The sequence below is a fragment of the Muscardinus avellanarius genome (genome assembly GCF_963383645.1).
Source record: "Muscardinus avellanarius genome assembly, chromosome: 14".
In the NCBI taxonomy this organism is placed as follows: domain Eukaryota; kingdom Metazoa; phylum Chordata; class Mammalia; order Rodentia; family Gliridae; genus Muscardinus; species Muscardinus avellanarius.
The window spans coordinates 16,704,992-16,727,241 of NC_137800.1; the positions used below are offsets into that span (position 1 = coordinate 16,704,992).

Genomic DNA, 22,250 nt, shown 5'->3' on the forward strand with positions numbered 1-22,250 from the left:
TGTGGTGCATTGTAATCAGACATTATGATGAAGTCAGAGTGATAGAGGCTCACATGCACGCAGCACTGGGTGAGCCTCCCCTTGTCTCCTACCCTACTCCCTCCCCTTCCTCATTGAATGATATTTCAGTCCTACCAACAATGTATATGTGGTTGGCACTGATAATTTTGTGTATGTGTATCCTGTTTACTAAAGTGTTTCCTTCATCCAATCTCTTTTCCCACCCCACCTGCCTCCCTCCTTAGGCCCTTCCATCACCCTGCTGGAGTTTCTCTTCCTTTGTCTAGAATCTCTTCTGTATCTCAATTTCTCCCTAGCTTCTACACAGGAGGATAAACATCTGTCCTTTCATTTTTTGTGGCTGATTCATCTCACCATAATATCCTCTATTTCCATCCATCTGTCTGCAAATGACATACTTTTGTTTCTGTCTATCTTTCTGCAAATGACATGGTTTTATTCTTGTTTATGGATGACTAGAATTCCATTGTATGTATGTCCCATGATTTTGTAATCCATTCATCTGTTGTTGATGGACGTCTAGGCTGGTTCCATAATTTGACTATTGTGACTTGTGCCACCATGAGCATAGGCAGGCATGTCTTTATTAGTCTAACTTAAATCGCTTTGGGTTTTATACCTAGGAGTGATATGGCTGGATAATATGGTAGTTCCATTCCCATTCTAAAGTGGCCACACTAGTTTTCAATTGTACCAACAATGTGTAAGGGTTCCTATTTCTCCACATCCTTGCCAGCATTTATTATTGTGTTTTTGATGATTGCCATTGTAATTGGGGTTAGGTAAAATATCTGTAGTTTTGATTTGTTATCTCTCTGGCTGCTAATGATGTTGAACATTTTTTTCATATATTTACTGGCCATTTGTAGGGCTCATAAGATTCAGTGATAAGACACACAGGTCCGTAGAGTCATGCCTCCTGTGTAGTAAGCTTTGACTATCACTTAGCTTCTTGATTCTGTTGGTTTGTTGTAGTTCCTAATGAAGTGTGGGAAACACCATGAGACTCTGACTCACCTAACTGAGTCATTGGGTAAACAAGGAAGGAGCCCAATGGCTCCCCACAGGCAGTGCAGCGAAGAATCTTGGTTCTGATAAGGAGAGAAATATTTCCCTCTTGGAACAAAAACAAAAACAAAAAACAAAAAACAAATATCTGGGTAGAAGAGGAGAGAGCTTTGAGCATTAATTTACTTTAATCAAGTTGATGATAACTCTACATAAAGCTTTTGTTTATTTTTTTGGTACTGGGGATGGAATTCAAGGGCATTCTACCTTTGAGTGACACCCCCAGCATGATGTTTTATTCTTCATTTTGAAACAGGGTCTCACTGAGTTTCAAAGGGCCTCACTAATGATACAGTAGCTGAGGCTGGCTGTGAACCCAGATTCTCCTGTCTCAGCCTCCCAAATGCTGGGATTACAAGTGTGTGCCACCATTCCTGGCTTGCATAAAGCTTTTTTGCAAGAAAGAAGTGCATTCTAGTCAGGTGTGGTGGTGCACCCTTGTAATACCAGTACTTGGGAGGCTCAGACAGAGGATTGCATGTTCGGGACCAGTCTGCACAACTTAGTGAGACCCTGTCTTAAAATAAAACAATAAAATTGGGCTGGAGTGTAGCTCAGAGGTAGAATGCCCCTGGGTTCAGTCCCTACCACTACACAGAAACACACAAAAAATATAAATGCATTTTGATTTGTCCTATGGCATTCATCTTTTCTCAAGGAATAAACAAACCTAGAAGTATTCTATTATTTCAAATACAAAAAACCAGACAGGTAGCCAAATGTGGTGGCACATTCCTAGAATCCCAGTACTTGGGAGGCTGAGACAGGAGGAATTGCAGGTTTGAGGCCAGCCTCAGCAACTTATCAAAGTGGCCCTCATCAAAGAGGATTTGTGAGATCCTCTTTCAAAATAAGAAGTAAAATAGGTCTGGGAGTGTAGCTCAGAGGTAGAGCACCCCTGGGTTCAATCCCCAATAACACACACACACACACACACACACACACACACACACACACACACGTTGTCAAAGGCTCTTGTACAAGATCATATTCTTGTATTCTTGGTTGCAAATCTCTTTTTTGGTCCAATTTCATAAGGTAGTAAAATCTGATGGGTAAAGGTAGTCCAATCAAAAGATTTCTGTTGACCGAGGATGGGGTTAGAAACACCTTTATTAGTGACATATTCCCTTTGAAAAACATATATCCCTATCATGAGTTTGAAATTCTCTAACATTAAGAGTCTAACATTAGAGTCTAACATTAAGACCCTAATGTCTGATGTAAGCTGAAATGTCCTCCCTGAGTCAGTGGGGCTGCTGGATAGATCCCGGAAGACAGAAACAGAGAAAGGAAGGGGGGAGGGGTGCGTACCCTGTAGGAGGCCCGCTTTGCCAGCATCACTGCTACCTAAGGATGTTTTCTGGTTTGGCTTCCCTTTCTCCCCTTAAGAAGAGATCTCCTTTAAGCTCGTTGAATTGTTAGTGTGGCTTATTGGCAGCCACCTCAGATTCTGTCCAAGGTCCTGCTCTCAAGGCCCAAAACACAGTCACGGTACAGCCTTCGCCACGGCTTTGTGGTTGCCTTTGACGTATTTGAGAAGCACAGCCTCTCCAGCACTGAGGGCCACCACAAAGCCTCCCTTGGCAACCAGTAGTAGTGTCCAGCTCACTTAGGATATCCTGAAAGCAGAGAATCCTAAGCTCGCTCCAGGGTCATCTAATTCCCTTGGAGAATGAGACCTTAGTTGTAGGATTCCCAATTAAGTAGGGTCCAGACATGTAACAACTCTTTTACTCTGGTTAGCCATATTGTAGGCTGGTTGATATTTGGAGGGGGGCATCCTAATCAATACAGAGATCACCCAGGATGCTATTAATGAGATATCCTCATTTTTGGTGTTATATATTTGGAGAACTATATAGTGATTCTCAAGTGAGTTGAAAGAGTGAGCATTCCTTCATGTGGACTCCTAAGGAAGACTCAAAGAGGTGATCACTTAAGAGCAGTGCACCAGCATCCTAATGTTTGAGTTGGCATTAAAACTGATGAATGGTGATATTACTGGTGGATAACAAAACTATGGGATATGTACACAATGGAATTTTACTCAGTCATAAAGAAGAACAAAATTACGTCATTTACAGGGAAATGGATGGAACTGGAGAACATTATGCTAAGTGAGACTAATCAGTCACAAAACATAAGAAATAGGATGCTCTTCCTAATATGCAGAAGTTAGGGAGAAAAACAGTTATAGGAGGAACTCCAGATGCAGAAGGAGAAACCATGGATGAGCAAATAAGAAGGTCTATCTGGCCTATCTGATGGGGATGAGAGAGAAGAGGAAAATTCCCTAAAGTACATCACATACATTCATAAATGTATCAAAGTCAGTTAGTAAAGCAAACATGAGAAGGAGACAGGGGGAGGGAATGGAGTGAGAATCGGGGAAGGGTTAGATATGTGACGTGTGCAAGAATGCCTCTACCACCTTGTACCCCATTAAGATGTATGATTACAATGCACCAATAAAATAATTTAAAAATAAATCATTAAAAACATTTAAAAAGATGCATCTGAAGCATCAAAAAACCTGATGACTGTCAAAATACCACACCATATCAACACTCATCAACTCATATGCCCCCAGACACATACACATACACACAAACCCTTGAGACAGATGTAGAATTATGAATTCCATTTAATAGCTGGCAAAACTGAGATAGAAAGATGTCTCGTCCAATTCTACATGACTTGCAGTAGAACCAGGACTTGAACTCAGCATGGTGGTGTAAACATCTTATGGGCAAGGTAGTAACTAGAGGCTTGGGCTTGGGTTATTAGCACCACACATTCGGTGGGAACTGAATATGGTCCACATGCTCTATGGGGCTCTGACTTTCTCTGTTCTCTGTGATGACAGAGGGTTCTCACAGGCTAGTCCTGTTAGGTCAGTCCCCAGTTTACACTCTAGCTTTCTAAGTCATCAAAGAATTTATATCAATGAACATGCAGGTTTATTTGTGTTAATCAGAATGCATATTTCATGAAGTACCTTCCCCTTTTCACATAATTCTTGAGGCATAAAATTGAATGGAATTTACCTTGGTTTTGGACGTTCTTGGGACCTTGTTCTTCCTCCTCAGCTCTCCCTTTTGGAATAGCGATGTCTACTCAATATATTTGGGAAGCTGACAACTTGTGTGGTTCTACCCGTTTATAGCTGGAGAGGAATTTAATCTCGGAATGAATCATACCTCCATTGGCACCCACATCTGATTTGATAATATTTTATATGAGATTTTGGACTTACATTTGATCCTTGGAGGAGGTAAGACCTTCGTGTCTCTCAGCACGGGACGAATGCATTCCACCTGCCCGATGAACATGGATTTGTGGGGGGCCAGAGGGCAGAATGTATGGGCTAAGTGATTTACCCTCTCAAATTTACGTGTTGAAATCTTAACCCACACTAGCTCAGAATGTGACTATATTTGGAATTAGAACCTTTTTAAAAGAGCTAACCCAGACGAAATGAGGTAATGTTAGTGGGCCATAATGCAATATGACTCATGTCTTAAAAGAAGAGGAAATTAGAACACACGTAACCCATGAGCTGAGAGTGAGAATATAAGGGCACAGTAAGGGGCAGACCTTCTGCAAGCCAAGGAGAAAAGGCTCATGAGACATCAAACCTGCTTGTGTGTGTGTGTGTGTGTGTGTGTGTGTGTGTGTGTGTGTGTTACTAGAGATGGATCCCAGGGGCCTTCTACCTCTACCTCTGGGCTATGCTCCCAGACCTATTTTATATTTTATTTGGAAACAGGGTCTCACTAAATTGCCGAGAGCCTCACTAAGTAGCTGAGACTGGCTGTGAACCTGCAATCCTTCTATCTCAGCCTCCCAAGTACTGGGGTTACAAGTGTGCACTACCACACCCAGCTCATCAAACCTACTAATGCCTTTCTCTTAGAGATCTAGCCTCAAGAACTGTGTGAAGTGAACTCGAATTATTTTATCTATTCTCTATGTGGTATTTTGACCTAATAAGCAAATACAAGCAGGTGCTGTGCACATGTATGCTCCTATTACTCTGAACCTCATTATGCTGTGTGATTGCAATGCACTGATAAAAGTCTATTTAAAGAAAAGAATATATAGTAGGCAATTACCATTTAAAACAGCCACTAGTTCTGGACTATGAGAGCAATGTTGTGGAAGGCGGAGAGCAGGGCTTTTGCTGAACTGGGAGCCACTGCTAATGTCCAAGTTATTATGCAAACAATTCATCTGCTTTTGATCCCATCTTCTCTCCCAGGAGGGGATCAGAGCATCTCTAAGAAACTCCCACGTTCACACCGTCATCTCAAAGTTGTCTTGTGTTGGGAACTGCCGATGCCGTCTCTCCTCTCTGAAGGACAGCTTCGCCTCATATTTGAAAAACTACAAAGTCTAGATGAGGTTTATTCTCAGAGCAAAGAAAATCATCCCCAAATCCCAGCTTTGGAGAAGTCAGTAATAAAAACAAGAACAACTAAGAGCTTGCTTTCAGAATACCAGCGATTCCTTCCATGGGCGGACAGCTCCTCCATCTTGGCACCTGGGTTCTGGGCGGCATCTGGTTACTGCAGCAGCAGGTATCTCATGGACTGATGGGTTGTGCAATGCACTGGGTGAATCTCAATCTCCAGAGTATGAGACTATAGCTTCCCTTTCATGCCTTTAAAGGAAAGCAAAACCCAGATATTGAAAAAGCTAGAGAGTACTGGGTGTAGTTACTAGCCAACCAAGAAAACTCACATAGTTGAAGAGTGTACCACTAGATCCTGGGAGGAAAAGTATCTGGACTGTTTATGGCTGAGGAGTCCAGCACTTAGTTTTTTACCTTTCAGGCTGGCTAAGGCCAAAGAATTACATGGGTTTAAATTTTGTTGGTTAAAACTAGTGCCGCTGTTTATTGGTCAGGAACGAGTCCTGGCATAGAAGGTAGACCAAAATCTTAATTGTTTGCAATGTGGTTTGAGTTTATGATTATTTATTATGGTTGGTTGACTAAACCAGTTTTTATAAAGCATAGTTCATGTTCATTTCTCCCAGGAAATTGTTACCACAAACCCAAAGTTCTTCTTTTATGTTCACATCTTGCCTGACTCACAGGACATGTGGGCTCAGTAGTTCTTAGCACTTTCTTTTCCTTTAGTTTTGTGCCAGTCTCAGAGCTGCACACAGTGTCAAAGAGTACGTGCAAGATGGGGACAAAGCCAGGTATGCTGATGCATGCCTGTAATCCCAGTACATGGGAGGTTGAGACTGGAGGATCACAGGTTCAAGACCAGCCCTCAGCAACTTATCAAGACTTTCAGCCACATAGTAAGCTCTATTTCAAAACAAAAAATAAAATATGGGTGGAGGTGCAGCTCAGAGGTAGAACATCACTGGGTTCGATCCCTAGTGCCAAAATAAATAAATAAAATAATGGGGACGGTCCTTTGTCCTTTGGTCCTCTTGCCACCAAAGAGTGACACCCATGGTCTCTGTTGATGTTGGCATGATGTCGTCAGCATCAAGGAACTTGCTACTTCATGTCTCAGACCCTAAGAATTTCTAGCCTGAGGGAAGAGTTCAGAGTTATTAGTTATCTATCAACTTGCCTGGTAGGTCATTCAAAATGAATCCTTCCCTTGCTCAGATGAGACAATCTCATTTCTGAGGTCTTTCAGGTCACACCCTTTTAATGTGACCCTACATCAGTAGAGTTTCCTTTATTCATCACCTTAAAAAGATATACTTCGTGCCTGGTTATGTGTTATGTTAAAATATTTAAGATATTATTTACTCCATAATTTCTTTGTGTGTGTGGGAGAGGGTCATAGGGATCAAACACAGAAGAATTCTACCCCTGAGTGAAACTCCCAGCCCTATTTTACTCTTTTTTTTTTAAATTTTGAAGCAGGGCCTCACTAAGTCACTAAGGTTCTTACTAAGTTGCTGAGCCTCACCTTCAACCTGCAATCCTCCTCTCTTAGCCTCCCAAGTCCTGGGATTATAGACATGTGCCACTAGGCATGGCTGACAGTCTCTTTCTTAACTTGCAAGATGAACGTGTTGGGGCCAGTTATGTCTACAGTTCTTCCCTCTTCTATTTTCTACCTCTCTGTAAATACCACCAAAAAAAGAATATGTTGGAAACAAGGAGACAATTCATTGTCAGGCTCTTCCTGCAGTAGGATGTCTGCAGAGGCAAATCCATTTTATTGTCCTCAAGAGATTAGATTAGGGAGGAAATTGCTTTATAACTGGTGCCTTTGAAAACCACTGTGGTCCCTGGTTCTCTCCCCAAGGGAATTTCCATCCACCTGTGACCACATGCATACCCCCATTTCTCTCTTAGTCTGCACAGCCAGAAAGCTGGGTGGGAGCCTGAGGGGCTGGGGCTCCCTACATTTCTGGCATGGCAGGATATGATTAAGGAGTAAGCTGGAAATGGACATCAACTCTGTGCTGCAGTGGCCGTCACTCGTGCTGGGACTTTTTCACTGCATTTTATCTTTTGAGCTGCCTTAATTTCCCCAGTTTGTTATCTGGTAAACTGTGAGGACAGCCTACCGATGGTCTGCAAGCCAACGCTCAGTGATTTTGAAGATGGTTTGAATTTGACTTACTTATGTGTTTACATGACCTGTGCTTTTATAACACCTGCCTTCTCTGTCCTTGTCCCAGAATAAGCTGGCTTCCTTCTCTGGCAAGGCATTTCTCACCCATGTGCATCCCTTTCCCTATCTCCCGGGACCTCAAGGAAGGACACGATACACTGAAATCTCTGCAGTCTTTCTATGCTTCTTGCCCTCACCTCCTACCATTTTTTTTTTTAATGGTACTGGGGATTGAAATCAGGGGCAATCGATTTTTGAACTACACTCCTACCCCTTTTTGTTTTTGTTTTACAAAAACGGGGTCTCACAAGGTCGCTGAGAGACTCACTGTTTCCAAAACTATCCTTGAACCTGTGATCCTCCTGTTGCAGGATCCTAAGAACTGCGTTTACAGTCCTGTGCCACCATGCCTGATCCCCATTGGAGTTTTACCTCCATAACCTCTGCCTCTCTCTCTCTCTCTCTCTCTCTCTCTCTCTCTCTCTCTCTCTCTCTCTCTCTCTGTCTCTCTCTCATTCCCCTTTGTTACAGCCTCTCTGTGACTATCTGATACTGGGACCTCATTTCTTTTTTGCCAGCCATTTAAAAAACGGAGACCATTGGGAAGTCTCTTTAATTTGATTCTTCTAGGAAAAGCCTCTTCCTGTGCAGTGTTCTCTTCCTTCTTCATTTCAAATGACAAATGTGATGGCTGGAGGTCCAGCAGACCTTCTGGATCTTAAGGATACAGGATGCAAAGTGTATTGTCTGATGATAGCAGAGCAAACAAGTAGAAGGACCTTCGAAGCTGATCGCTTCATAGTGTCCATAACCACCCTGGGTTTCCAGACTTCAGACTTCCATGTGGGACAGTAAACTCCTATTTTGTTTAAAACAGCGCTCACCAACTGCTTTTGTGCAGTGCTAAGTAGTAAATAAAGTATTTACTACAATACATTTAGTATAGCAAGATAGAAAATATTTTAGGCTTCGTGGACCATATGGTCTCTGTTGCAACTGCTAAACTCTGCTTTTACAGAGTGAGAGCAGACACAGACAATACACAATTACATGGCTCTGGCAGTGTTCCAATAAAACTTTATTTACCCAAAGAAGATTTGGCCCACGAGTCATTTGTCAATGCTTGGTGGTAGAAGTCACTTTTGGTATTTCTGTGTAAACAGTGGCTGAACCCAGTATCTAAGTGTATAGTTCGATTTGTTAAGGCTGGCATAGCAACCTAACAGCAGACCAGGGCACCTCAGTAGAAAACAAAACAGAAGTTCATATTCTCCTGCTTGTGTAGTCTGGAAGTCAGAGGTCGAGGTGCCGAGTTGGCTTCTCCTGAGGCCTCCCTCCTGGGCTTGCAGATGACAGGCTTCCCACAGCAGTCTCATGTGGGCCTTCTGTGCGTGTTGCATCCCTTGTGTCTATTTTACTTTTTATCTAAATTTTTGTTTTTATAGGAACAGTGGTCATTTTGGATTTGGACCCATCCTCGTGACTTCACTTAATCACCTCTTCAAAGACCCTGGTTTCAAATACACTTCATTCTGAGGTAGTAGGGTGTTGGGGTTCAATATGTGAATTGAACCTCACTACCTGAGGTCAACTGACTGCTATTTATTTGCAGTTTTACTTGGGGAATGTTATTTAGTCTCCATGTGTCTTCCAGTTTAGTCTCCATATGTCTTCCAGTATCTTCATCCATCGACTGTGGATGAAGAAATCTTTTCTGCAGAGAATTAGTGATAGGGCATATGACTAAAGTCAGCCCATTACAAAAGACCCAGATTATCCTTTTTCTCACTATGCCAGCCCAAGACAGGGAAGAAGGGTAGGCATGCACTAGGCAGGGAGGCGGAGACGGCAGGCTTGTTCTGTGAATTGGCTGTAGCAGGATCTCTCTGGAAGGCAGCTGAGAAATACTGATTTCATTTGACTGTGGAAAAGGGACAAGTGGTATGCCCTGCTCGTACATGGTTTATTTACCTGTGAGCTGAGAAGTCTTCAGGTGGAGGACTGGCAGACAGATGGACGTCAAAACTAGAGCTAGGGACTCAGAAAAAAACCAGTAGCCAACTATTCACAGCTGCTTATCTTTAAAGTCCTGCCTGGCTGAGAAACAAAATAAGAAATAAGAGTGTGTGTGTGTGTGTGTGTGTGTGTGTGTGTGTGTGTGTGTGAGCCTGGGGATCGAACCCAGGCTCATTCTACCTCTGAGTTACCACCCTAGTCCTATTTTGTTTTATTTTTGTAATAGTTACTAATTTATTTTTATATTAAAATACTTTTACTGGTGCATTATAGTCTCACATCATAAAATAGACCACATTATATTTTTTATTTTGAAACAGGATCTTGCTAAGTGGCTGAGAAAAATAGATGTGTGTGTGTGAGTGTGTGTGTGTGTGTGTGTGTGTGTGTGTGTGTGTGTGCGCACGCAGTACTGGGAATTGAACGCAGAGGCATTCTACCTCTGAGTTATACCACCAGTATTATTTTATTCTTTTATTTTGAAACAGAGTCCCACTAAGTTTCAAGGGTCTCACTAATTAGCTGAGGCTGGCCATGAACCTGCGATCCTCCTGTCTCAGGTTCCCGAGTACTGAGATTACAGGCATATGTCATTTTACCTGGCTGAAGAAATAGAATTTTTAAAGAAGAAATATTCTGTAATGTATTCTAAATCCTGTTGAAGAAGGGATGCTGAGGGTCCACTTCACTTGTAAATGAAATTTGATAATTAGAATAAGGTGACATCAGCTGGGGAGAGGTTATCCTGGCACCTGCCTGGACTCCACAATATCCTCTTACTAGTAGGAAGTGTGGCATAACAAGCTTTCTTAGTAGCGATTGAAATTCACTGCTGACCAGAATGACTGATCCCAAAGGCTGGGGGTTTGCTCACATAATTAAACAGAGTAGAAGAATTAACACACTCAGAATTAATTTTAAGTGTCTATTACCAAAGCCATCAATTCACTGAGCTATATTTATTGTGCGCCTGGATATTCTTTCTCCTAAGGAAACTCAGAGTTAAGTCATGTAGAAAAACTAGCCTCTGACTAGAGGTGGGCATTGGGCTGGAGACGAAGGATGGCCCAATAGACTAGGGGTCCCAGAGGGACCATGTAGGGGGGACAGGGGTTCAGGTTTCTTGCTGGGAACACCAATGGCTGCTGGAGAGTGCTGCTAGAGCTGCCCAGAGCTAAGAAAGTGTGTATGTGGGGGAATCTCTTGCCACCACTTTGGGGAAACCACCTTGCCATTGTCACATATAAAATTTTATGGCATCATTAAAAAAAAAAGACACATATTTGAAGGCAACTTGACATGGTGAATTTTACTTTTTGCCCAAAAGGATCCTGCCACTAGTAAAGTGAGGTATACAAGAAAAACATGGAGGAAACTTGGTGCGCATTTTATTTTTGGTGGGGGGGTTTCTATGCTGTGTTCCTGTTGGTGGGAACAGAGACTCACAATCTTTACATCATTGGTGAAGGGAATGCTGGGGCAGGGGCTGGCACTCACAAAAGGCAATCTTTACAGAAATACAAGCACATGTAATCGCAGTTTTACAAGATGGAACCCAAGTCAAGCTATTTCTTTGACAGAAAATACATAATTACTTCTCACTCCATCTTGCCAGAGTGGGAGGGAGATTGATACAGGCAGGCTGATCACTTGTACAGGGACGCCTCACACCAGGGTGACTGTTGGCAACACAGGAACCCGCTCCACGGGCTACAGTGGGGACAAGTGGACCCCGGCAGCCCAAGGATTTGTCCATTCCCTTCCAACCATAAAAGACGTGCTTTCGCATGGCCTTATATTTGGTGCTATTATTCAAGAAACAGATTTTGAACACTGCTATTTACCAAGCAGTGGCCAAAGACAAAAGATGGGGATAGTCATGCATTTATTTAACAGACACTTGCTCATGCCTAAAAGACAAAGGATGAATGAACCAGAGCTCCCGCGGGCTGTGCACCTAGTGTTAGCCTTCCTCAGGAGCGAAACACCCTTTATGTGTCCAGTCCACTCAGATCTCTAGGCATGGTTTTTAATTCATCTGGGACCTGCATATATTTATGGAACATATTTTCTTTTTTAAGCTTTTATTATTTTATTTTATTTATTTTTAATTTTTATTTATTTTTTTAATTTTTAATTTTTATTTTTTATAAGTGGAACATATTGAGAGTGATATATTATATATATATATATATATATATATATGGTGGTACTGGGGTTCCTGGAAGCCCTTCTACCTTCGGGCTATACTCCCAGACCTATTTTTACATTTTTTTAATTTGGAAACAGGGTCTCCTAAGCCAGCATGCGCGGCTGGCTTCAAACCTGCGCGATCCTCCTGTCTCTGCCTCCCAAGCGCGGGGATTACAAGTGTGCGCCACCACACCCGGCTGAGAGTGGTATACATTTAGATTGTGCTTCATGCCCTTCCCCTCCATTTCCCTTCTCCCCTCCCAATAGAGAATGTCGAGGTTAACCATGTTGTATTTATGCTATTACACATATTCGTATACAGCTCCTCCATTAAACAACCTCAGCTTTCTTCCTCTCCTATCCTTCCATTCTAGCTTTGCTGAGATTTCCCCTCCATCATCTGGAGTCCCTCTGGTATTACCACTACTCCCTAGCTTGGGCATATTAGAGAAAACATATGTCTCTTCTCTTTCTGTGCTTGACTAATCTCACTTAACATATTGTTCTCTAGTTTATGGAACATAATTTCATACCCATCACTATTTATAAAAGATTATCTGTAAGTATTTTATCATCTCCACCAATTTCTGTGCTTGAAGCTTCTGCACAGTCTTGTTCAGTGGTTCTGGTTGGTTGGTGTCCCGTGTGTCAGAGAGGATGCCTAAAGCCCTGGGGACTAATAAGGGAAGCTCAGGAGTCAGATCGTTTGTTGAGGAGAAAGAGATCGGGAGCACACACTCAGGTGCTCACTCAAGGAACCTGTGCCTTTGATGCAGCCCCGTGCAATGCTGATTTACTTTAAAGCACTTGTCAGGATGGGTTGGAGTGTTCTGCCACAGCAAAGGGCCACAACACTTCAGCACCTAAAAGAGTGACAGTACCAGTGACTATAGTGTGAGTATCGCAGTCAATCTGAAAACAACAGAAAGAAAAAATAGACCCTGGAAAACTGCTGGGGATTGTTAGAGATTATGAAAGAGTATATGGACCTTTCTTCCTTCCTATTTCTCTTTCTTTCTCTCTCTCTTTCTTCCCTTCTTTCTTTCTCTTATACTGGAAATTTCACCCAGGGACATTCTACCTCTGAGCTATACCCCAGCTCTATTTTATTTTTTACTTTGAAACAGGGTCTCACTAAAGTGCAGAGGGCCTCATTAAGTTGTTGAGGCTGGCCTTGAACCTGTGATCCTCCTGTTTCACCCTTCCAAGTACTGGCATTACAAGCGTGCACCACCAATGCCCAGTAGACTTTCTATTTTTTAAAGACCTAAATCTAGGAGAGGTTCTTCTCATTTGCTATTAAGAAGCTCTCCTTCCTGCTATTAGAATGAAAGTTTTTCTTCTGCTCTACAGAATTTCTATTTGTTTCTTACTTCCTTTTGTGTCTCATATTTTCAATTTACAAAACAAAACCAGAAAATGGTTAAACTTTTCTCCTAAGCCTGAAAAGCAATCCCAGAGTGGCTGTTTCCATACCCAGGTGCTTCACGCAGTCTCTGCCTCCCTCTCAGTGTTTCCTCATTTCTTGGCCCCTTGACACCACCTCTTTGGCCAGTCACCAGTTCAGCCATGAGAGGCCCATGGGCTTTGTGCTGCATAGCGTGTCTTACCCGCACATTGGGGTTCCCACTCTGCACAGGACTTCTCCTGATGATGCCCACAAGAATTCATTCATGCATGCAGTTTGGAAGTGCAGGGAGGTAACCCCCAGGGCAAACTCAGTCAATGGGAGGAAACAATCAATGGCTGATCTGACTCTTCTTCTATGGGTAAACAATTCATGGAGCCAACTGATGCTGCTCCTTTGTAAGTCCGAGGGGCATTGAGCCCCAGTTGCTGACAGCAGCAAACTTAATAAACTCACCTACTGATTTTCCTCCTTCCATGTCTTAGTTAACCTGTCCCTACCCCTCCTTGCTTCCTGGTATCACTTCTCAGATAAACTACAGTCTCAGATACACACACATTTCTTAGTGTTATAGAACTATCTCCAGTTCTCATGCCCCTAAGTAATCTTATTTTCTTAGGTAACATCTGTCCATCCCAGTCCTTTCTTCTCATTTGACCTTATTGGTAGAGTCACTAAATACAGGACACTACCTCTGAAAAATACTGCCTCATTTATTACTATTCCTGCATATTTATTTGCATAATCTCACATGCTCTTCCTGATAATCATCAAATTGAATTTGCTGTCATGGTGTCTAGGATGTTCTGGTGTTTCTTAGGAGATATGCGAGTGAAATTGTGCTCATGCTAGAGGGACATTGTTAGATAAGTGGTGCTATTTAGTAATAGCTCCCATCAGGCTGTAAGCTCTTGATTAGAAAATAGGCTCTTTTATTAATTTTGCCCATTATGAAGAATATGACAAAGTGCACAGGGTGAATGTAGAAGCCCGGAAAGTGGAAGCAAGAGCTCTGGAGACAACTCCCAGGAAATAGAGCTGAGCCCTAATCAAGGAATTAGTCACAGGGCCCAGTGGGACTTCAAACTCTTATGGACTGGTGACTCTTAGGGGCACCTCTTGAGCTTCTTTTTGAATGGAAGTATCTATGGTGGTTATCGTAATGCTTGCTTCACTATTACATTTTGGATACATGGGGAAAAGTCATTTGTCCCAGTAGTTCACAAGGCCTCAGATCATGACGAATGAACCTTAGAGGTTGGACTCATAAGACTGCATTGGAGAAGCCTCTTCTGCCCTTGGACCTGATGGAAAGATTCTAGACATCAAGCCTGAGCCTTCTGCCATGAGAGAGATGAGGAACTTCTAGATCCGGGAAAGTGTATGTTGACTATTCAAGGAATGTACATTTTCCTAAACTGAGTTTGTGGCAGATTATTCCAAAGATGACGAAGTAAATATTTAATCCAAGATAATTTAGAACCTTTTATTTTTCCTGTGAGTAACGAAGACTAGTTCTCTTTCCTTCTGTCTGGAGAAGCTCATTATATGCTTATAGCTAACAGAGCATGGAAAAGTAATGCTATGCAACTTTAGGGCTAGGTCATGAAAGGTGATTCAAACTGCTTAGTGGGCAAAGGGCTTTATTTTGGGCGATTAAAGTGTTTTGAAATTAGATGTGACAGCTGCATAACCTTGGGGATGTCTAACTACTAATAGACGGTACACTTAAAATAAATAAATAAATAAATATTTATTTATTTATTTATTTATTTGCAGGTCTGGGGATGGAACCCAAGGGGATTCAACCTCTGAGCCAAACACCCAGCCCTATTTTTTATTCTTTATTTGGAAACAGGGTCTCACTGAGTTGCAGAGGGCCTCACTAAGTAGCTGAGGCTGGCCTCAGTGATCCTCTGGTCTTAGCCTCTCAAATGCTGGGATTACAAGCGTGAGCCACCACACTTAAAAAATATTTAACTTATGTCATTTAAATTTCATCTCAAATAAAAATAAATATGTAAAGATTATTTGGCTTCCATCTTGTAAGCCAGAAACCTCAGACATAGAATCTGGGGTCACCATGTAGAACAGTGTGACTACCCTGGAGCCACTAGGCTGTGAAGACACCCAGCCCACAAGGAATACCGCATGGAGCTATCCTACTATATTTTCTCCCAATAAATTCAGAGTTTCATGTTTTATGTTTAAGTCTTGAATTTATTTTGTTTATTCTTATCTTAGGGGTAAATAACTGTCCATTTTCATTTTTTTACATGTAGCTATCTAGTTTTCTTGACACCATATATTGAAGAGACAGGCCTTTTCCCCACTGTTTGTTCTTGGCGCTTTTCAGAAATCCACCAACCATAAATGTCACATCCGGTCCTTCGGTCTACAGGTTAGCTTTTGTATTGATAACATGCTATTTTTATTATTATAGCTTTGTAATATGTTCCAAAATCTGGTGGTGTGATGTCCTCAGCTTTGCTCTTTTTGCTCAAAATTACTTTGACTATTTTAAGTCCTTTATAGGAGGGGTATCCAGAAGTTCGAGTTGAGAACTTAATCCCTAAATTCATTTGTTAATAGTAGGTGGAGGTGGGGTTTGGGGAGTTAATTAGATGAGACCATGAAGGTGAGATTCATGAAGATGATGGTCCTGATGGGATCTTTATAGGAAGAAGAAGAGAGACTTGTTTGCACACTCCCCTCCCCGTTCCACATGATGCTGTCAGCCAAGTTATGGTGTAACAAGAGAAGACCTCCACCCAGTGCTGGCACCATGCTCCTGGATTCCCTGCCTCCAAGAATACTAATAGATACATCTCTGGTGTTTATAAATTAAGAAGAAACAAAAATAAAATTTTGTCATTCCATATAAATTTTAGATTGCATTTACTATTTCTACAGAGCATGGCATTCGAAGTTTGATAGAAAAATGCAAATATTGTACAGATCAGTTTGTGTCATTATGAATATTTCAAGACTATTAATACTTTAGCAGGATGCGATGGTGCACATCTGGAATTTCCCAGTACTTGGAAGGCTGAGACAGGAGGATTGCAGGTCTAAGGCCAGCCTCAACAATTTAGCAAAACCCATAGCAACTTAGTGAGACCTTGTTTCAAAATAAAACTAAAAAATAAAATGGGCTGAGACTGTAGTTTAGAGGTAGAATTTTCCTGAGTTCAGTTTAAAGAAAGAAAGGAAAGAAAGAAAGAAGAAAGAAAGAAGTAAGAAAGAAGGAAAGAAAGAAAGAAAGAAAGACTACCAGATGAAAGAAAGGCCATAAACACTAGATGAAAGAAAAAAGGTCATAAACACCAGATGGAAATAAAAGGCCATCAACACCAGATATTGTTCCATTTATTTGTGTCTTCTCCAACTTTTTCCATTACTGTTTAGTAGTATTTAGTATAAAAATCTTTCATCTCATTGCTTCAATTTTCTCCTATGTATTTCACTTATTTGTGATGGTAAACGACAGTTTTCTACATTTCATTTCCAAAGAGTTCAGTGTTAGCATAAAGAAATGCTACTGATTTTTAAAATTGATGCATTTAATTTATGCAAATTTATTGAACTCTTTGATCAGTTCTGAGAGGTCTTTGGTGTCGCCTGTGGGATTTTCTCTCTATAAGATCATGTCAACACACAGAGTCGATTTCCTTCCTTCCTTTCTTTCCTATTCGGATGCTTGTATCTCTTTGTTGAGAATCTTTGCATTATTGTCATCAGAGATATTGGACTGTAGCTTTTATTTTGTGGATTATCTTTGACTTTGGTAACTGGGAGTAATGCTGGCCTCACATAAGGAGTTTTGGGTGTATTGCTTCATTTTCAATTTTCTTGGAAGAGCTCACAAAGAAGTGACATTATTTCTTTCTTAAATGTTTTAAGAATTCAGCCATCAAGCCATCTGGTCCTGGACTTTTCTATAGAGACTTTTAACTAGAGAGTCAATGCTTTGTTCTTTACTGTTCTATTCAGCTATTCTGTTTCTTCATGATTCAGTCTGGGTATTAAATGTTTTTAAATGTTTTTAAAATTTTACGTGTTTTTTTTTTCTGGGTTGTCTAATTTATTGACATATAATTTGTTCACAGTAGTTTCTTAGGATCATTAGTATTTCTGTACTATGATCAGTATTCATGCCTCCTCTTTCATTCCTGATTTTATTTATTTGTATCTTCTGGGATAGCCAACAGTTTGTCAGTTATACTCAGCTTTTGCAGATAAACAACTCTTGATTGGGGATGTAACTCAGTTGTGGTGCGTTTGCCTAGCACATGTGAGGCCCTGGGTTCAATCTCCAGTACTGAGAAAAAGATAAAGAAAAAAGAACAGAAGTATAAAAATACTTCCTCATAGTATCATCTTTAGTTTTACCAGTCTATTTTATTTCTTCTCTGCTATTTGCTATTATATCCCTTCTGTTAACTTTGGGCTTGGATTGTTATTGTATTGCTAGTGCCTGAAGTATATTTGTAGGTTATTTATTTGTAACTTTTTTCTTTTTTGATGATGTAAGTATTTATTGCTATGAATTTCCCTCTTATAACTGCTTTTAATGCAATGGAGCTTTGCAATTCTGAGTGGCTCTAGACCACAGAATGTAATTAGACAAGGAGTTCACTCATAGCAGCTCCCACTCTAGGATGTACGTGTGTTCTAAATATGAGTACAGGGATTTGTCACGGATTCTCTACTTGAGAAATAAACACTCACACTTAGTCTCCCAACACGGCCCAGGAACTGAAAAAATATTCAACACCTAAACCTTTCCAGCTATATCTGAAGGACTTGGCTTCTACCTTACTGATCTGAAGTTCCCTAAAGGACACAGGACATCCTAATCTCCAGGGACCCACCATAAACAGAGATAGCACTTTGGATAAATGGAGAGGCACCTTCGAGTTTTGGGCTGGGAAGATTAGTGAGATATTTCTCCTTTAATTGTAGAGACTTCATTTGGTAAATTTAATACTGTACAGAGTTGGGGCTCAATTCCTCAGTCTGAAAACTAAATTTTATGTCTCTGAGTCTCAACATATTTTGGTTATTTTTCCCTGTGTGGTAAATATATGCAAGAAAACCACAACAGTTGCATTCATTCAGAATGTACTTGTCAGATTAGATATAGGATGTCCCCTTAAGAGCTCATGTATTAAAGTTCAGAGTTGATGTAATTAACTCATGAGAGATATGATCTCATCAGTAGATAAATGCACTATGGATTTGCCCTGGCCTGGGCTGGTGCTTGTGGGGACTTGAATACCCTTGCTTGCTCTCTCTCTTGTTTCCAGCCTCCTGATATGAGAGCACAGCTTTGTTCTCTTCTTTTCTACTTCCCACCAAAATGCTTTGAGCTCCAAAGATCCAGCCTAACATAGATTAAACTCCAAGATCTAAAAAAAACCCTGAGCCAATAAATCTTCCTTCCTCTGAGTTGTGTGGTCAGTTATCTTGGATTATAACAGTGAGAATGCTGACTGGATCAGTACTCGGTGTACAAAGTAACTCCTTTGATTTATTGTCACAAACTGCATCACCATCCCTGAGCCAGTTTTGGATCTGTTCAGTGTGTCTTGCCAGTGGCATGGTCTTGGCCAGAATATAAGAAAACTTGTTCTGCTGAAGTTACCTGACATCACCAAAAGAGAACCTGAATTAAAAAAGGCCAATCAGGGAAAGGAAGGAAGGAGGCAAATTGACTCACATGGAAACCATCCCTTCCCTCCTTCCCTTCCTCCCTCTCTTCCTTCCCTCCTTTCCTTCTTCCCACCCTCCCTTCCTTCCTTCCTCCCTTCCTTCCTTCCTTCCTTCCCCCTTCCTTTCTTCCTCCTTCTTTTCCACTCAGCGAGGTCTCTGGTCCATCTCTCCCTAGGCTCTCCAGCCTCATCAGTACTTCCCAATTGTTGCATCACTATAAAAAGACACATGCTACAACATAACCTACTCTCTCAACTAATGATCCTCCCCTTCCAGTCCCTGAGTCTCACTTCACTTTATTATGGTGATCACAAGTTGAAGAGGGAGAATAATCTAGGAACGAGTCCGTATTTTAAACCTGGGAGCTGATACTGCAATCCACAAACAGAAAATGTGAACTATAGATACACAGAGATTCAGATTCTGACGTATAAGCCATGCTGTTAGATCTTGGGCATCTGCTATCTTATCAATATTTCATTACAGATGAAGCAGGCTGATGACACTGGGGCCAGAATTTCAAGCTAGAGGGAAATCATAAAAGAAAGAAGGAACGCTTGTGGAATCCCATGAAACAAGATGGAAGAACAACTCCCATTAAATGCTCACCTGCCACCCAAAACATTACTGACTCGCTGACATGTTCAGTCATACATAGAGCAAGTGTTTATTTAGAGTATAAACTGGGTTAGGCACTGTGTCAGGTATATATGATACTCATATACAGCTACGGAATCAGAGCCACAGATTAACAAATAATTCAGCCAGTGCCCACAGTATATGAAACTCACATAAAAACAAAAAACCTCAAATGGCTTTTTATTTTTCATATGGTGAAATGTGGCAGGAAATAAAAGAATATAGTAGGAAAAAGAAAGAGGCAGGGAGGCTTCCATACAGAAGAATGATCTAGCCATAAAAGTTTTTAACACCTCCAAACAAAAACTTTTATGAACATATGAGCCAATGGTATTGTAGTATATTTTTTCTAGCGAATATATATTTGATCATTTAAATAATTATTAAATATAGATTATTTAATCCTAGAAGCTGAAAGCCCTAAAAATCAGTTTTCCTATGTTAAGAAAAATAGTAATATAAAGTACTATGGCTGTATAAAGAACTGTAAAAGAAATGATTAGCTATGTTACCCTCATGGCACCTAGTCACATATTCTTATGTGTTGTCTTATCCTTTTTTAATTTTAATTTTTTGCTATTAATGATTAAACCCAGGGGCATTCTACCTCCAAGTTATATCCCCAGCCCTTTTATTTTTTTTTAAATGGGTCTTGCTGTTAAGTTGCTGTGAGTCTCATTAAGTTGCTGAGGCTAGCCTCAAAACTGATCCTCTGTCTCAGCCTCCCAAATACTGGTATTATAGGCATATGCTACCATGCCTAGCTAAGTCTTGTTTTAAAGGCTTGTATTAGGTTATCTGAAACCAATATCATATGTCATTTTTCTTCACTGCATTCCAAGTCTAAGTTATACAGTTGGTACTCTGTAAAAATTGAACATAGAATATATGATAGTTAAATTTAATGGAAATACTTTTCATTTCATTCTTTTTATCCACCAGTATATATTTTCTGTGAATTCAACAACAAACCAACCTTAGAAGGTTTTCCAGAAAAAAGATCATCATAGTTCCCAAGATAACATCATCATTAAAATGCTTTTATCATGATTAATTTTCAAAGGAGCATGGTGATGTTTTTCTAAAAAGTCATTTAATTATGTATGCTGAGATTTTTATGGGTGGAATGAAAATGATGTGTTAGATTTCCTTCAGAATAACATAAGAGAGAAGAGGACATGATAGGTCATTTGTTGATCACTGAATGATCTGGGTGATAAATATATAAAGGTTTATTATTCTATCAGCTATACTTTTACATGTTTAAAATTTTTTCAACTAAAAATATATAAGTGCATGGAATGATATTAAAGACTATGACTGCTACTTATTCTAAATAGTAAAAAATCGATCACCATGTTTGGGCACGAGCTTTTTCTCCAAAGTAATACCAAATATAGTTTTCAACACTTCTTCTATTTCTTCCTCCTTCAGAGTCTTCAGCTCCACCAGATCGACATTGTCCCTATAATTGAATCTCCTATAACTGAGGGTAAAGCCCACTAAACAGTGAACCCCTTCTGGTGTCTGTAGGGAACAAAAAGATTTGCTTGTAAACACAGATGCCGGAGATGTCTGAAGGTATGTGTTCACAGACTCAAAGTCTTTAATTGTTCGAGGTTCAAGAGTAAAGGAATAGATTTTTCGGTATTTGTTCTTCTCCAGCAAGTCAGAGTTAAGAAACTCTTGATTTGGAATATACTGATCTCTTCTGATTTGGTCCAGGTACCAGATTCCTTTCTCTTCTGTCAAGCAGAAGATGCAAGGCACCTGGGGCTGATGCTTCCCGGAGATTAATTCCAGAGGTTGCCATAACTGGTAGGAGCGTCCAAACCCAGCATCGACGATGTAGTCCCTGCCACAGATGGTCACTTGTAATAGGAGATGGATCATAGCACTGCTGTATTTCTGGGCTGGGGTGTTGTAAACATATCCTCCCAATATTGTGGTCTGAAAACCCATTGTGGTCAGAGCCCAGTACAGCAGATGATTGACCTGGAGGCACCACCCACCCCGGTTCCGCCTCACGACTTCATCAAAAATGGCCTCTAAGCCCAACTCCATGGGTTCTCCACAATGGATGTTCAGGTTCTCAAAGGGGATAGTTCTGATCTGGTGCTGAAGAATGTCGGTTAATGTTTCCAAGTCCAATTTTCTCCTAGAGTTCTTATAACCAATTCTTTCAAAATATGCTTCAATGTCCATGGTCACCTAAGGCACAGGAAATAAAAGCAAATTATACAATGTATATACTTGGATTTCCTGGAAGAGACTAATTATAGCTAGGATGAATTTTCAATATGTAAAATATAAAAAATTCGTACAAAATATTCATAATAATCCTTTGGCTCTGATTATATGAATTAATTTACATTTGTGGTTTACTAAAAGCCTCAGGGATCCCAGCAGGCAAGTTTTATCATTTCTTCCATTTTTAAGTATCAGAAACTAAAAATCTAGATTAAACGATGAGCCAAATGATAAACAGCTTAGTTGTAGTTTTCTTGGTGATGAATAAGGAGATTCCAATTGATAGCCATTAAGATAGGCTTCTAAGTAGTTCTTGATTCAACGAGAATTATACAGTAGAG

At 40.6% G+C, this 22,250-nt stretch overlaps 1 protein-coding gene across 1 annotated transcript; it reads right to left on the reverse strand.

Annotated features, from left to right (window-relative positions):
- Positions 1 to 20,991: 20,991 nt before the first annotated feature.
- LOC308272989 (arylamine N-acetyltransferase 2) lies at positions 20,992 to 21,864 on the reverse strand (the record flags this gene model as incomplete). The annotated part of the gene is made up of 1 exon (XM_080710057.1): positions 20,992 to 21,864. One exon carries the CDS (start codon positions 21,862 to 21,864, stop codon positions 20,992 to 20,994), a length of 873 nt encoding a protein of 290 aa, XP_080566183.1.
- Between the last annotated feature and the right edge of the window lie 386 nt (positions 21,865 to 22,250).